Source organism: Branchiostoma lanceolatum, chromosome 7 (genome assembly GCF_035083965.1).
Source record: "Branchiostoma lanceolatum isolate klBraLanc5 chromosome 7, klBraLanc5.hap2, whole genome shotgun sequence".
NCBI classification, from domain to species: Eukaryota; Metazoa; Chordata; class Leptocardii; order Amphioxiformes; family Branchiostomatidae; genus Branchiostoma; species Branchiostoma lanceolatum.
This window is the reverse complement of record NC_089728.1, coordinates 12259417-12273963: the sequence shown is the minus strand read 5'-3', so window position 1 is coordinate 12273963 and position 14547 is coordinate 12259417. Positions and strand designations below refer to the sequence as shown.

Sequence of the window (14547 nt, the reverse complement as noted above, 5' to 3'; positions counted from 1 at the left end):
TTAGATGTGATTCCTGTGTCTTCTACGATAAACAATTATCCAACAACATAGATATGTTTTCCATGGAATGATTTATATATGGAATTGTTACCTGATGCCGTGAAACCGGAAGGTGAAGAAGACGGTCACGTTTTGCGATAGTTGAGCCAAGATGGCTGCGAGGTGGAGTAGTGAAAATGTTGTGGCGGAGTATCGAGATTTGCAGGTAATTGATTGATATCTAACGACTTTGAATAGACCTCATAAGGTTCTAATCACCTGTGTTATGAATTTGCAACAGTTACCACGTTTGACATGACTCTGAAGTTGCACAATGTGTGTCCAAATTTGGAACTGGTGTTGTGGGAGGGGGGCGTGCCTGACTATCGATCCCAAATCCAAGAAGTCTTGCTTGCCTATGTCAGATACTCAGAGTCATGCCTACCCATAGTTTACTTGTTGTATCATATTCAAGGCAATAATTTTGAACAGCAGCTGCTATCAGAATGCCATTTGCATGTTTATGTAGGGAAAACAATGAAGAGGAAGAGGATTAGATTATCATGCTAGGGTGATTGCCAGTCTTGTGTTGAGTCTTGAACCCTTATTTCCTGTGTTCTCCAGGCCACAGCGATGGCAGTGGACTGTACAGGCTCACATGCGCTGTTGGCAGGGTGAGTCCTCCAGTTCTAGCTTCATTACGAATATCTTTTGTTACAATACTTAACACTATCAACATTAACAAACATGTCTTCCCTTCGACAGAGTATAACTTTTGTTTTAAGTCCTGCATCTACAATTTTTTTAAAGCTGAGTGATTAGATAGGGTGTTGTATCCTCCTATTGTTTATATTCATGTGTCCTTACCTCAATGTTTAGATGGAAAATTCATTTTGGAGACTTTTTGATTAACAAACAATATGAACACACTGTGGAGACACACAGAACACACACAATGAGATAGAAACCTGTGCTTGTTGTCACCTCCATCCAGACGTAAACATTTTGCCCTGGTAAAGTTGGACAACCAGCAGCCAGAGCTGCAGAAGAAGAGTGTTCGACAGAGTAAGTGGGAGGTCAGCGCAGTGCAGTGGTGTCCGCACGCCTCCAACGGAGACTTCTTTGTTGCAGCTGTAAGTGTTGTTTCAAACCCCTTGAAAAGATTGACCTCATTTTGGGGGAGCTGAAATCCTAACGGCAGACACTTTGAGTGTAACAGTAGCATTAGAAAGTTTCAGTAGCCTATATATCTTCAATTGGTTGTCCTCAGTACAAAACTAGAGATTATGTTGAGTTTCTTGATCCATAATTGTTGCCTTCGGGACACATTGCAACCACAGGCATTGGAAGTATATTTGTATCTTACTTAAATACAAACCTTATACAGTATCTAATTCACACTTATCATATCATAATTGCCAGTCACATTGCTTTTTTTCTGTTAATACCAATGTCTTACATTATGGTGAAACACGGATTTGTCCTTGTGAAAGTTACAGTATTTCCCCATATTTTTGCAGTCCAACCAGACAGCAGAAGTGTACAGCTTCCAGGACAGTCAGCTGAAAACTCGCTCTGTCCTCAAGGGGCACACCCGCGTTATCAGGTATGGTTACACTATAGGGTGCTGTTGCAGTGTTAAAGTAGTGTTAAAGAACCTTATTCAGCCCAGAAAAGGAAAAGAAAAAAGAAATTCATGGCTACAAATTGTAGTGCAATCAACTTAACCAAGATTAAGGTACAGAATATGTGTTCCTGCCCCTCTCTCCCTCCAGTGATGTGGACTGGTCCATGTCAGATGCCAACACCATGGCGACCTGTTCTGTGGACACCTACATCTACCTGTGGGACATCAGGTGAGCATGTCAATCTTCTGCACACTTGTCTTTCTCTTCACTGTTTAAGGCATGATATACCCACCAACACTCCCTTGGACTGAGAGGACTGCATTGTAGTCAGTTTTGTCCCCTCCCTGTAAAAAGGTAGACCATAGAAAGAAAAGGAAGCGTGACCGTGACCATTTTTTCTCCTCAGAGACCCGAGGAAGCCGACCCTTGCCTACAATGCAGTTGGTGAGTCCTCAAAGGCTTCTTATTACTAGCATTTCAAGATTATGTATTTGTGCTGTATAACTATTCAATCAAATATAGATGTACTATCATGCTGTGTACAACTGTAAACTGTAAGTGACTATTACACAGTCTCTAAACTCTTTATTTGTTGTGTCAGTAAAGCTTGTGTTGCACAAAGAAATAAACGTGACAAACTTGTGCCCCAGCTGGAGCGTCGCAGGTGAAGTGGAACAAGGTGAACAGCTACCTGCTGGCCACGACTCACGAGGGAGACATACGGGTCTGGGACCAGAGGGTAAGGATAGATATGGCCTTTTTTGGGCAATATTGACCATGGTAATATCCTAATCCACATTAAACCTACGGATAAGGATAAGATATAAGTATTTGTCTTCTCTAATTATTGTGTTTGTTCATTTGAGTTCCAACAAGGCATAAGTTCTAGTAAATTTTGCCCCACAGAAAGGCAGCACACCTGTGCAGTACATCGCAGCACACCTGTCCAAGATACACGGTCTGGACTGGGACCCCACCAGCGAACATCTCATGGCCTCCTCTAGCCAGGATTGTACAGTCAAGGTCAGACTTTAAGGTCAATTTTATCATCAAACGTAAAATGAGCTTGTCCATTCCAACGTTTTAGGTACCTCATTGCTTGTGATTTTCTCAAATTTCATTGTGATGTTGCCAATTTCCCAATCTCAGTTCTGGGACGTGACAAACCCCAGGAGAGCCACATCTATGCTGAAGTCAGGCGCTCCGGTGTGGCGGGCACGATACACGGTACGTACTTTGGAAGGACAGTAGTACAAGCTACTGCAACACCCAGTACAGTATATGTACTACAGTATTGGTACCATAGTACATATTAAAAGGCATTGTAACATTGATGTAGTGCGATATGGTATCAGAGTACTGGCGTTACTGCAGTCATGAATGTCCTATAGTATCACACATTTTGATAAGCTTGAAATGATATGGCCAGAAACTAACAACTGAGGATAAACCATATTATTCTTTTGTCCCCCGGGAAATTTTATCAAACAGTATTAAAAGACTTTGGTTACAGTATCTGTTAGGAGGCATGCCAGTAGAAGAGACTGAATTTTTTTTCTTTCTCCACACTCTTACAGCCGTTTGGGCACGGCCTGATCACAGTGATGGTCCCCCAGCTGAGGCGGGGGGAGAACAGTTTACTGCTGTGGAACACAGACAACCTGACATCCCCCATACACACCTTCGTGGGACACACCGATGTGGTGTTGGAATTTCAGTGGAGGTATCAGAATGAAGGTGGGTTTGTTGGTATCATTTATTGGTTTTCAGCAATCATCTTTGACCTTTGGTCCTCCACAAATTAACTTACCATGTATAAATATCATATGAACTATCAGCATTCCCTTGTTAATGGTAACTCCTACTGTATGTATTATTTCTGTTCCAGACAACGCTGACTACCAGTTAGTGACATGGTCCAAGGATCAGAGTCTGAGAATATGGAAAATTGACCCACAGTTACAGCGAGTAAGTTATTACTTACGTGTATGACTTTACCCCAAATCAACATGTTGTATAGCCAATGTACCAAGTGCAATGCCATAACATGAGTGGCTTACTGATTTTGCTAAGGAACTAAGGAAAGAAATGGGTGTGGTCTAAGTTTTCATACCTCATTTTTACTTTTTTATCCTCACTAGATAGCTTTGAACAATACCTGGGATTAGATATCAAGCAGTTAGGCATGACAAGTTGTTTGATGTAGTATAACCAGCCACCGCCACATGCCTGTAAAGCTGATGTGTTACACCAAAGGGCAGTTATACAGGCTATGAAATATACAGGCTATGAAATACAGATACTCTTCAAGAAGAGGTTGGTGGAGAAGATTGTCATATAATATCATCCTATCATGTCATATTGTTTAATCATATGCCAACAGAAAAGGGAGCATATGATATGTTCTCCACCAACCTATGCTTGGAGAGTGCAATACCGATACAGATACAATTATATTGTTGTGTTCCCAGTTATGTGGCCACACGGACCTCCAGGACAGCACAGAGATGGAGACAGACTCCACGTCGGAGACCTCCAGCACCAGGAACAGCATCATCGAGCAGATCACGGGCGGCGTGACCAGCGACTCGCTGGACAGTCCACAGAAGTCCAAGGACGACCTGATGGGTCAGCCAGAGACTCTGCAGCAGGAGTTCCTCCTGGTCAACATCCCCATCCCAAACATACAGATCAGTGAGGTGTGTCTTCTCTCGGGGGGTTTTATAGAGAAAAATTACATGGGGAGTTGGGGACAATGCAAGGGAGTGGATGACAGTGGTGGATGGAGTTGAAATTACTGTCAGACTGATCACGGTTGAAGACTGGCCACACGTGGCCCAGTAGCATCCCTGATCATTTATGCTTTTCTACTCCCCAGGGTAAGGGGACACATGGTTAAAGCAGGAGGATGTGGTGCCTCTTTCCCCCCTTTAGAAAAACTATACTAGCTTCAGAGGTTCTGTGCATTTTCCTAAACCAACCAGATAAAGATGAACATACAAAATGTACTTACTTTGGTTACAATTGTTTATCATCTTTCAAGAGCAAGCTGATATAGTCAGATTTAAGTTCTCCTTATCATGCATACATGTACTTCTCCCCACTCCCCAGGTTGACATGATAAAGCGATGCTGCACGGTGTACGCGGTCTGCGGGAACCACGAGGTTAAGGTGGTGGTGACGTTCCCGCCGCAGTACCCCAACAACGCCGCCCCCAGCTTCCAGTTCATCAGACCTACGTCCATCACCGACTCACTGCAGACCGCATTATTGAAGGTTGGTGACTATGGGGTTTCATTAAGGAATACAATCAACCCTGTACCAGTTACCACCTCAAGGACTACCTAGCCACTTTTTGGTGGTCCCTTAGATTATTTTTCCCACTGCCATTCTTGTACTACAGGTGGCCTTTAGGTTGTTCTTTATTTGTGGGTTCACAAAATCTTGATGTACGTTTTCCCCAGAACTTGCGTGAGACGTCCCTTCAGTACGTACGGCGGAACCACGGTTGTCTGGAGGCCTGCATCCGGCAGATGGTCAACACGCTGGACAACATCTCGGTCAGTCTGACACTACTCAACTAGTTACCAGGGATGGCACACAGCTCCAATGATGATCCATAAAGACACGTGTCAATTAAGTCATGTATCTGTAACTCTCGCGAGTTTACTTTCGGAAGTGATTATTGATCCTGAAGAAGGCAACAGTGGTCGTTGAAAAAGTGATCCATAAATACCTTAGTGTGGACGAAAGTTTAGCATTGTACCATAACCTCAATGATTAATGTACCAGAGCAAGACACATTTTTACCTTTTGTTTGCTCTTCTCTCCTCTTTTTGTGTTGCTGACATAGAAAATTGAATCAACAAGGTTTTGTTTAGAGTTCAATAATTGCTGTTGTCAGCAAAAAGTAATTATACATATACATACAGTCAAACCTGCCTAGGCGACCACCTCTTCAACGTGACCACCTGGCCATGGTGACTGCTTTTTCTCTGGTCAGGTAGGATGAACTTCCACTTTAGATGCGGGAGGGCACTGCGAGATCATCGAGGCAGACATTGTTTTGTAGTCAAAATTATGACTAAAATTTGTACATGATGTAATGGTATACAAACATAACAACGATAACGAAAAATCTATTTCTTGTAGGATCTTTCTGTCAATGAGAATTGAACCTGGTGGTGGTCATGCTGTTTAAAATCACATCATTTTCCATCCATCTATATGTACTGTATTTTAACACCTCGACCTGGAAACATGTTGTGAGTGGAATCCTCTTCAAGGCGACCACCTGTCCAACACAACCGTTTTTTCTCGGTCCCCCGGGTGGTCGCCTTGGGAAGGTTTGACTGTTAGATTAAGCATGTACAGTCTTTTAGTAGATCTACAGTATCACGTCCTTGGTTTCAGATACCTTTCCAAATGAGACACAACAGCCTTTAACTTTCCTATATCTACTACTGTCAGTGCCAGGTAGAACTAAGCTTCATGATTGGCATGTGTCACTCGCACAGTTAAATCTTGTCTTCTAAACAAAACCTCGCCTCCCTGCTGTCTCACAGCTCACAGAGGATGCCTCTCCGGTACGGCAGACTCCCTACCCCCTGCAGAGTATGGAGTCATTAGTGAACCCTCCCCTCATGCACATCCCCACCTACGGCACCTACCAGGACCTGAACGTTCCCTTCCCCAGGACCAGTGGGGCCCGCTTCTGTGGTGTTGGTGAGCCGCATTCCTTGTTTTTCATTATTTGTTTATTGTTTATTGAGCAGATTTTACATCATGTACTGATGGAAACTTCAGCAAGTTGAACTGTAGAGGAGACCTCAACAAGTAGAAGTACAAGTGAGTACAGATGAAAAAGATGTGTAGGAGAGACCTCACTAGATACAACAACTTAAAACAATACTTTGAGTTAGATGTAATGTTACGAAGGTTAGATCTGACAGGTCAATCAAAGTAATATAACCATGCATCTGTCACTGTATAATAGCTGTACAGGTACAGATACACTTCAATTAAATTTTTCAGTGGAACTCACTCATATCTTTCCTTAATATGATATATCATCAGGTCTCTCTCCTTTTTTTGTCAAAAGAACCGTTGGCTGTTCCCTGCTTAACTGTCCTCTCTTCCAGACAAGTTGGTTTACTTCACACGTCCCATCACCCTCAGGAAATCCATGGGCACTGCTGAGCCATGTATCTATCCTCCTATCTATCCTTCACTTTCTTTTGTTTTGTTTTGTTTTTGCTTTTGACACCATTCAATGCTGTTCCTATTGCTTCTCTCGTTAGCAACAGCAAGTTCAAGGTTCCTCCTTGATTCCTCTATCTCTCTTTTTCTTTCTGTTTATGTGATCTATCTAGTGCAGGTCTGTTACTAATACGTGTCTGCATAGATGCTGCCCTGTATAGGATGCTATGCAATATTCTTTTAACAAAAATGACAAGCTTTCCCTTTTTCCCTTCTGTTTCCATCATTGTCATAACCAGTTTTGTATGGTGTTTGGGATCTTTCAAAGTAAAAAGTCAGCAAAAGGACACAATTGAAAGTTTTCAAATGACCTCTGACTTGTGCTCCCCAGACAAGCTGGTGTACTTCACGCGCCCGAGCACCATCCGACAGTCGTCAATCACCACCGAACAGACTCCAAGGTCAGTTTATTTGCTTGTTTTGTTATTTGTGATTCTCTACAAATCATAAAATCATTTTCACTATCAAAAACTCATACCACAAAATCATGCTGAACAGTATGTGGTAGTAACAGATTTTTAATGTTTTTACTGTAATGGGTACATAATTACAACAGAGAACTTCTTGATACTGATACTAAGTGAGAGAAGGTATGAACCTGTTATATCCCTAAATTTTGCAAGACCACACGGTGGTAGATCCATACTTTTGTCACAGATAGTATCTTTCATGTGCAGAAGTTTAATGTCTAAGGCTCAAACAGGATTGAATGTCCTCTCAAAGATTGATCTGATTGCTGAACTGCAGTCCCTTCCAGTAGTGTGTCAGGGCTTCTGGACAATGTTGATACATGTGTAAACAGTTGTTCTCTGTGGTTTCCCCAGGTCCCTCTCTGCCCTGTCCGCCTACATGGGTCTCCACCCCATGAACATGATGAAGTCCAGTTCCCAGTCTTCCATCTCACGGATCTACGCCGGGGAGAGTGTGCCGGTCGCCCCGCTCTCCAACTTCTACTTCAAGGAGAAGGTGGGTTAAGCCACACCTGTTTGATGAGTTGATTCATGGATTTTGAAAATCAATTTTGGACTATAAAGTAAAAATGAATGTGAAAAGGTGCCTGAGGGAAGAGTTTGTACCTTGTACTCAAGTTTTCGCCCCCTGGCCCTCTGCACCTGAGCAGGTATGCAGAAGAGATTATGTTAATCCCAAATTAAGAAATGGATCTCACATTTTCAATGTCTGCCTGTGTCTGACAGAAGTCGAGGCGTAGCGGGAAGAACCGTGAGCGGGACCTGAACGTGAGCAGCAAAGTTCCGCACGCGGGGCCAGTCCTGATACAGGACGTCAGCTGTCTGCTGCCTGTGCACCAGAAACTGGCCGAGACATACATGTTTGTCTGTTTGTTTGTTATTTACTGATGAAGATAAAATGGATGTAAAGATGATGTTATCAATGACACTTGTTTTTAGTATTGTTGCTGGTTTACATATAATCTCTCATAATCAAGACTCATGAAAACTCCAGGATTACCAAGTTTGTATCTACTGCTTTAAATCATCCAAACACTGTCGTCTGTTGTAAAATACTGTCTCCTGTTCTGTTGTAGCCTGGACCCTAACAACATCCCAAGCATGTGCACGAGGAACGCAGCAGCAGCCAACCAGGTGGGCAGGAAGGACCTTGTGCAGGTGAGTGTTGCCATGACAACGGGTGACTTAAGTCTTAACTCCCTATCATCGGGCCGTCAACCTGAACTTGACATCTACACATGTACATTGTACATGGGAATCTTAGGGTACCATGATTGAAGTCCGTATGATCATTCATGCTAAGAGTTGTCCTGTTGTGTCTACTGTTGCAGGTGTGGTCGCTGGCCGTTCTAGCGCTGAGTGCAGACCTGGCCCCCAGCTCCAGTCCTGATGTGGAGTGTCCCTGGGCACAGCACCCCTTTGGGAGGAGATTACTACAGACTCTGTTAGTGGCCAAGGGAATTTCTTCCACATCTATCTCGTCTTCTCCTTTTCTAAGTGTCTAACCAACATGAAGCCAAGACTGCCCAACTGGCCACTGCTACTGTTTTATAGCGGCTAGTCTTCTAAATTCAGAGCAGATAAGTGTGATGGAGTCGATCTTTACTTGATGAGAATAAAACAGAGTCTCCCTGTTCGCTAAAAAGCCGGTCCCTCCGATCCCTGTCAGAGATAAAGTAACACCTTGTATACTCTCCCAGGCTACAGTTGTGTGATGTGCAGCTAAACTAACACGTGTACACTTCCCTAGGCTGGAGCACTACAGTAAGCTGTGCGATGTACAGACCCTGGCCATGCTGTGTTGTGCCTATGGAGCTCCCACGGTGCATCCCGAGGGTCGAGGACTCCTCAAGTCCAGCTCCAACTCCAGTTTCCAGTCCAACTCCGTGAGTTTTGCTCCTTTTTGTGAACAGGTGGAAGACAGTAATTGATATTCATGCAGAAAAATAAGAAGAATTACATGTCTTTGCATCAAAGCACTGTTCACTTTCAATTTAAAACCACCACCAAACTAGAATCTGAAGGGTTGTTCTAAAGGCTATGACAGTCTTGATAATAAATCATCATTGAACCTAGCAAAGGAAGCTATCATATATGACGTATTGTTAGAAAGTAGTCTTTATTGAAAGCCAGAGAAGACAAGATTTTTTATGTCTGAATAAGTCAGACGGCCAAAATGTAGGAATCCAAGTCTAGGTGCGATAGATATCTGTACATGTATATGTGATTATCATAATTGTTATAGCAGTGTAATAGCACTAATACTTACAAAGTTGAATTTGTACGATAACTTTGTATACACAAATACACAAGATGGTAGAAACTTTATCAATTACCTATACCACATCTGCGTGTGCGTTTTTCTTAAACCCAATTAAACATTTATTAGTTGTTTCTGTAGTGTACATTGCATCATACAGATTTCTTTGAGTCTACAGCATTCAAGAAAATCTTTACTATACTTTACTTTGCTTTGTGTTGCGTTGGTTGATTGCCTGTGTGTGGACTTTTTGCATGTTTTATTCTCTCTGTCGTGTGTAGTTGCGATCCGGGTCCTCATTGACTAGCAGAAAGGTGGGGTGTCGTTACCTTTTAGACACTCTTATGATTTTAGCCGCAATGATGAACTTCCTTTGTTTCTGGAATAATTCAGTAATCATCCACAGTAGCTTTTACAGTTCGTTCTAGGGCTCTGTCACATTTGTTGTGTGATAACTGCAGGACAGCAGATGTATCTTACAAATTTCAGTGCTGCCGTGACAGAAAAGGTTATAGTAGGATCTTGTTGATGTTTAGTTTTGTAGCCCATGTAAAAATTCTATGTCAACAGAATTTTATGACAAATGTGACAGCGCCTTAAAAAATGTTGCCCACATAATCAACATAGTATATTGTGGATACAACTAACAACCAGTTTAACAATCTGTTAGGCTTTGTTTCTTCACTGATATGTAGTGCAGATCTTGAAATAAGAAAAAAGTAAACTTAGGGAAATTAGGGTGAATTTTTTGCATGCCCTCCATTACATTTTCCTTGCTAGATACAATGTACAACCAACGGATTTACAATGTAGCTCATGTGGCCATTCTGATTCACTTGCTGTTCAAAATAATCAACAATACATGGCATCAGGTCAACCAATAGTCTGTTGATTGTTCAGTTGATATACATGTATAGTCAGCGATTGCCTCCTTTGTTGATGAAGTCAAAGTAACATCCCTGAATAGAATTCATGTGTTAATTTCAGACATTGATTTTGACATGTCTTAAGTTGTTCTAGGAACTTCTCCGCAAAAGACTTGTACAGGGCTTGAAATACTCGCAAACAGAGAAAAATGTCAATATTGCAATATTGCAGGTACATATAACATAAAAAAATACTTGGACTCCTGGCCTGTAGCATTTCACAGCCTTTAATAGTAACATCAGGTTAACAGTATGTAATGCTGTGTGGTTCTATATCCAGTCCTCAGGAAATGTGTACGGATCCCCTGGAACTTATGACACAGACAGTTTCTCAACAGGTGGTTGGACTATAGGTGAGCCCAAGACTTCTTCATGTCTGTCTTTTTGTCTATTAGATTGTAGTGATGCGTTTTTGATACAGCAAAGTCCAAAGCAAAAGACAGATGATGTATATCATGAATAGATTATTGATTTGCGTCTTCTTTATTCAACATTCAAAAGTAGATTGTGAGTCAGGTAAGAATGAAACATACGCAAACAAGTAGGCAGGAAAATCAGTGGTTATTTGTAAGAGATTAAATGTGGTAGAAATCCCATCTCTGTGTGAGTCCAGGAAACCGAGAGCCTGGGGGCATGCGGCGGAGTATCAGCTGGACAGAAACATCCTCGCCGGACGACTACCAGTACCGAGAGTACGTGGACCCGCGAGAGAGGGAGAGGGAACTGCACGACAGTGAAAAACAGTACGTCAAATCCTATAAATCAGTATGGTAGACTCTGCGTGGCAATTATTCTAGATTCGAATCTGTAAAATTTGACACATCAGATCATTTCTGTGATTGTTTTATCAGGTTGTTTAGTCATTTGATTCGTGTTCAGGTAGAATCATCTTCACACATTGACCACAAATTTTCCACTAATTTGGCAGCTAGACAGCTGCCATCATCAGCTACATTTGAGACTGTATTCTTGCTGCAATGCCACCTGGCAGTAATATGTAGTATTGCATTTGATGAAGGCAGCTGACTAGTTGGTGAAATATTGACAGGTGTTAAAAGGTTAACTGTGTTGAAAGACCTTTTGTTTTACTGGACCCAGGTTACTGGACCCCGGCTGCACCCTGCTGTATGATGAGTTTAAGAAGGCGTATGGAGAGATCCTGTATCGCTGGGGTCTGAAGGACAAGAGAGCCGATGTGCTGAAGTATGTGTCAGTACCACCTGAAGCGCACAAAGGGATCGGTGAGTTTAAGGCCTGTTGTGAAAAAAAGAATACAGAGTGGTCAGGGATACATGTTAGTGAGTCTGCAACACGTTTCATTGATGCAAGAAAAGTACAGAGACTTTCATGCGGCTAGCTACAGTTATACAAAGTGGAAATTTATTTGTATCATAGGATTATCATACAAGTTTTTGTACAGAATCTGTCCTGTAGTTTCAGATGTCTTTGACACACTAATTACCTTCTTTTATGTACATAAGGATTGTCTAAGAATGCAACTGAATGTCCCAAGAGTTGATTTTTCTTCTTGTAGAGAAGAGGACAGGAAGGTGTATGGTTTTATTGATGAAATGATTACCGGTGTCTTATCGAATTCAAATGATGTGTAAAAGAGAATGATGAAGTCTTCCTGTGTTTCTTCAGAGTTTGGAACGAAGTGTGTTCACTGCCATAAGGATGTGCGCGGTCCCCAGTGTGCCTCGTGCCGCGGCTATGGCTTCCAATGTGCAATATGCCACATAGCTGTTAAAGGTATGTACTACATGCAGAGGACAGTATGACAAGTTAGACTTTACTGCTCAAAAAAGGAATTATATTGAAGTAGATTGTACAACATCCTTAGGGGGCTATCTCACTTGTGCGTATGTATTTGTGAGTTTGTGAGTTCCGAATTATTATTTTGTTGCTATTCGGCGAATTTAAAATGCATCTACAGATACTAGAGTTACGCAAAAATTCCATTTCAATCCATGTAGAAAATATTTATAAGTAAGTTATGTCCTTTCATAAAAGAATTGATACAGAACTCATACGGACTTGATATAGTCACAACTGTGACAGACCCCTAATGTCCCTCCAAATTCATAGGGCTATTCTGTCTGTCATACTGTGTAGGGTCATCAAACTTCTGCCTGGCTTGCGGACATGGCGGACACTCCCGCCACATGCAGGAGTGGTTCCAGAACTACGACATCTGCCCCACGGGCTGCGGCTGCGTCTGTCCGGTGGAGAACCAGGTGTTGGAGAGCCTCTGATGTTTACCTGAGCTGTTGTCTCACACAGGGTAACCTCAGAACTGTACCAAGGTCTCTGTATTGGGTTTCCCCAGGACACAGGCTTGTACAGAGGCCAAAGAACCAGGGCTCAGAAGAACCCAGACATGTACTCGGGGTATCTGAAAAATCACAGCCCCAGGACCCAGGCTAATACATGGAATACCCTCAAAACCCAGGCGTGTATGTACATGTAGGATATTCACAGAACCTAGATGTGGGATATTCCAGATGGAACTGTGGCTTGTACATGGAATATCTATGGAACCAATGGATGTCCCCACCACCCAGGCCTGTACATGGGGTATCCCCTGAGCCAGTACCCAGGCTTATCAGAACCCAAGTTTGTAGATAAGCAATATCCATAGATCCAAGCCTTTAAATGGAATGTTGCAAAACCCAGGCTTGTGCATCGGGTGTCCCACACCCCAGCCTAAGCAAAACCCAGGCTTGTACAAGGGATATCACCAGAACCCAGTCTCCAAAGCCATGCAGTGGTAACATGTAATATAGGAAGGACTTACATGTATATATATTTCTTATTAAGTTATTCCATGATATTAGAGTCTTAAGCATCACAACAGTCTTAAATGTATTTTATATGTATATCTGTTGCTGTGAAACTAAAATCACACTTGCTGCTGAAGATACTACATGTAAGTGTGTTGCATAAAAATAAAACAAAACAAAAATATCTCTTGCATTGGGTGTTGTATCATATCTGACATTCTTTGTTTCTAAGAAAGTAACATTTGATCTTTCCTGGTTTAGCCTTGTATTTGATGCAATGGGTATTATTAATTAGTTGAATGCATCATAATATCCCAGCCCTCATGTGTAGAACAGATTCAAAGCTTTCCTGTTTGCTCATCACCCCCCTTCCTCTTTGTTTTTTTCAAAGAGCAAATAGATATTTGCAGCCTTCTCCATTTTACCCAAGTATCTTAAACTGCTCCTTCAACATTTACGCTTTGTACATTGAAATTCGCTCAAAATATTTCATCTGACTCCCCTTTCCAATAGCCGTGAATAAATTCATCAGGTTGGCAAGTCATTGGATAAGATTTCTTTATGCACAACCAGGATCTATATACAGTCAACATATGCAATCAAACCGAAGCACCGGCTGTTGATTCTTTCTATTTAGATCCTGGTTATGAATAAAGAAGCTTATTATCCTTTGTCCTACATTTGTCCAAGATTTCTTTATGCACAACCAGGATCTATATACAATCAATGAATAAATGCAATCAAACCAAAGCACCGGCTGTTGATTGTTTCTATTTAGATCCTGGTTGTGAATAAAGAAGCTTATTATCCTTTGTCCTACATTTGTCCAAGATTTCTTTATGCACAACCAGGATCTATATACAATCAATAAATGCAATCAAAACGAAGCACCGGCTGTTGATTGTTTCTATTTAGATCCTGGTTGTGAATAAACAAGCTTGTTATCCTTCGTCCTACATTTGTCCTTGTCATTATGTTTAGCCATACCTAGTATGGCTCAACATATTGTTTTTACTCAGGTTTCTTCTCCTTCTTCTCCTCCTCCTGTCAAATCTTCAAATCGAATCATCTCTGTCATTTTTTGACCAAATGACCTGAAATTTGGTACAAAGTTAGTATAGGCAAATACCCCCCACCTTTTTTTCATTTTTTCGATATTGACCTTGAAAGTGATTTTATTGAGGTTTTTCTGACCAAAAATGTACATTTTGGCCTCCTGTGTTCTGGAAATACATCCAAATG

The 14547-nt window shown here is 41.8% G+C and overlaps 2 protein-coding genes across 3 annotated transcripts in view; one reads left to right on the top strand and one right to left on the bottom strand.

The window, feature by feature from the left end:
• LOC136439367 (dolichyl-diphosphooligosaccharide--protein glycosyltransferase subunit DAD1-like) overlaps positions 1-14547 on the bottom strand; it is a 119083-nt gene that overhangs the window by 9261 nt on the left and 95275 nt on the right. The window lies entirely within an intron of this gene.
• LOC136439361 (GATOR2 complex protein WDR59-like) lies at positions 95-13489 on the top strand. Of its 2 annotated transcripts, XM_066434755.1 has the most exons (27): positions 95-205; positions 604-653; positions 974-1112; positions 1500-1585; positions 1755-1835; positions 2014-2051; positions 2258-2346; positions 2514-2630; positions 2757-2834; positions 3185-3344; positions 3496-3575; positions 4079-4306; positions 4719-4883; positions 5072-5167; positions 6173-6332; positions 7198-7267; positions 7691-7832; positions 8063-8196; positions 8413-8494; positions 8668-8780; positions 9087-9222; positions 9878-9910; positions 10803-10875; positions 11136-11265; positions 11621-11763; positions 12167-12274; positions 12638-13489. In XM_066434755.1, exons 1-27 carry the CDS (start codon positions 152-154, stop codon positions 12775-12777), a joined length of 2925 nt encoding a protein of 974 aa, XP_066290852.1. In that variant the 5' UTR covers positions 95-151; the 3' UTR covers positions 12778-13489. The 2 variants fall into 2 exon arrangements, with proteins under 2 accessions (XP_066290852.1, XP_066290853.1); XM_066434756.1 differs by lacking the exon at positions 9878-9910.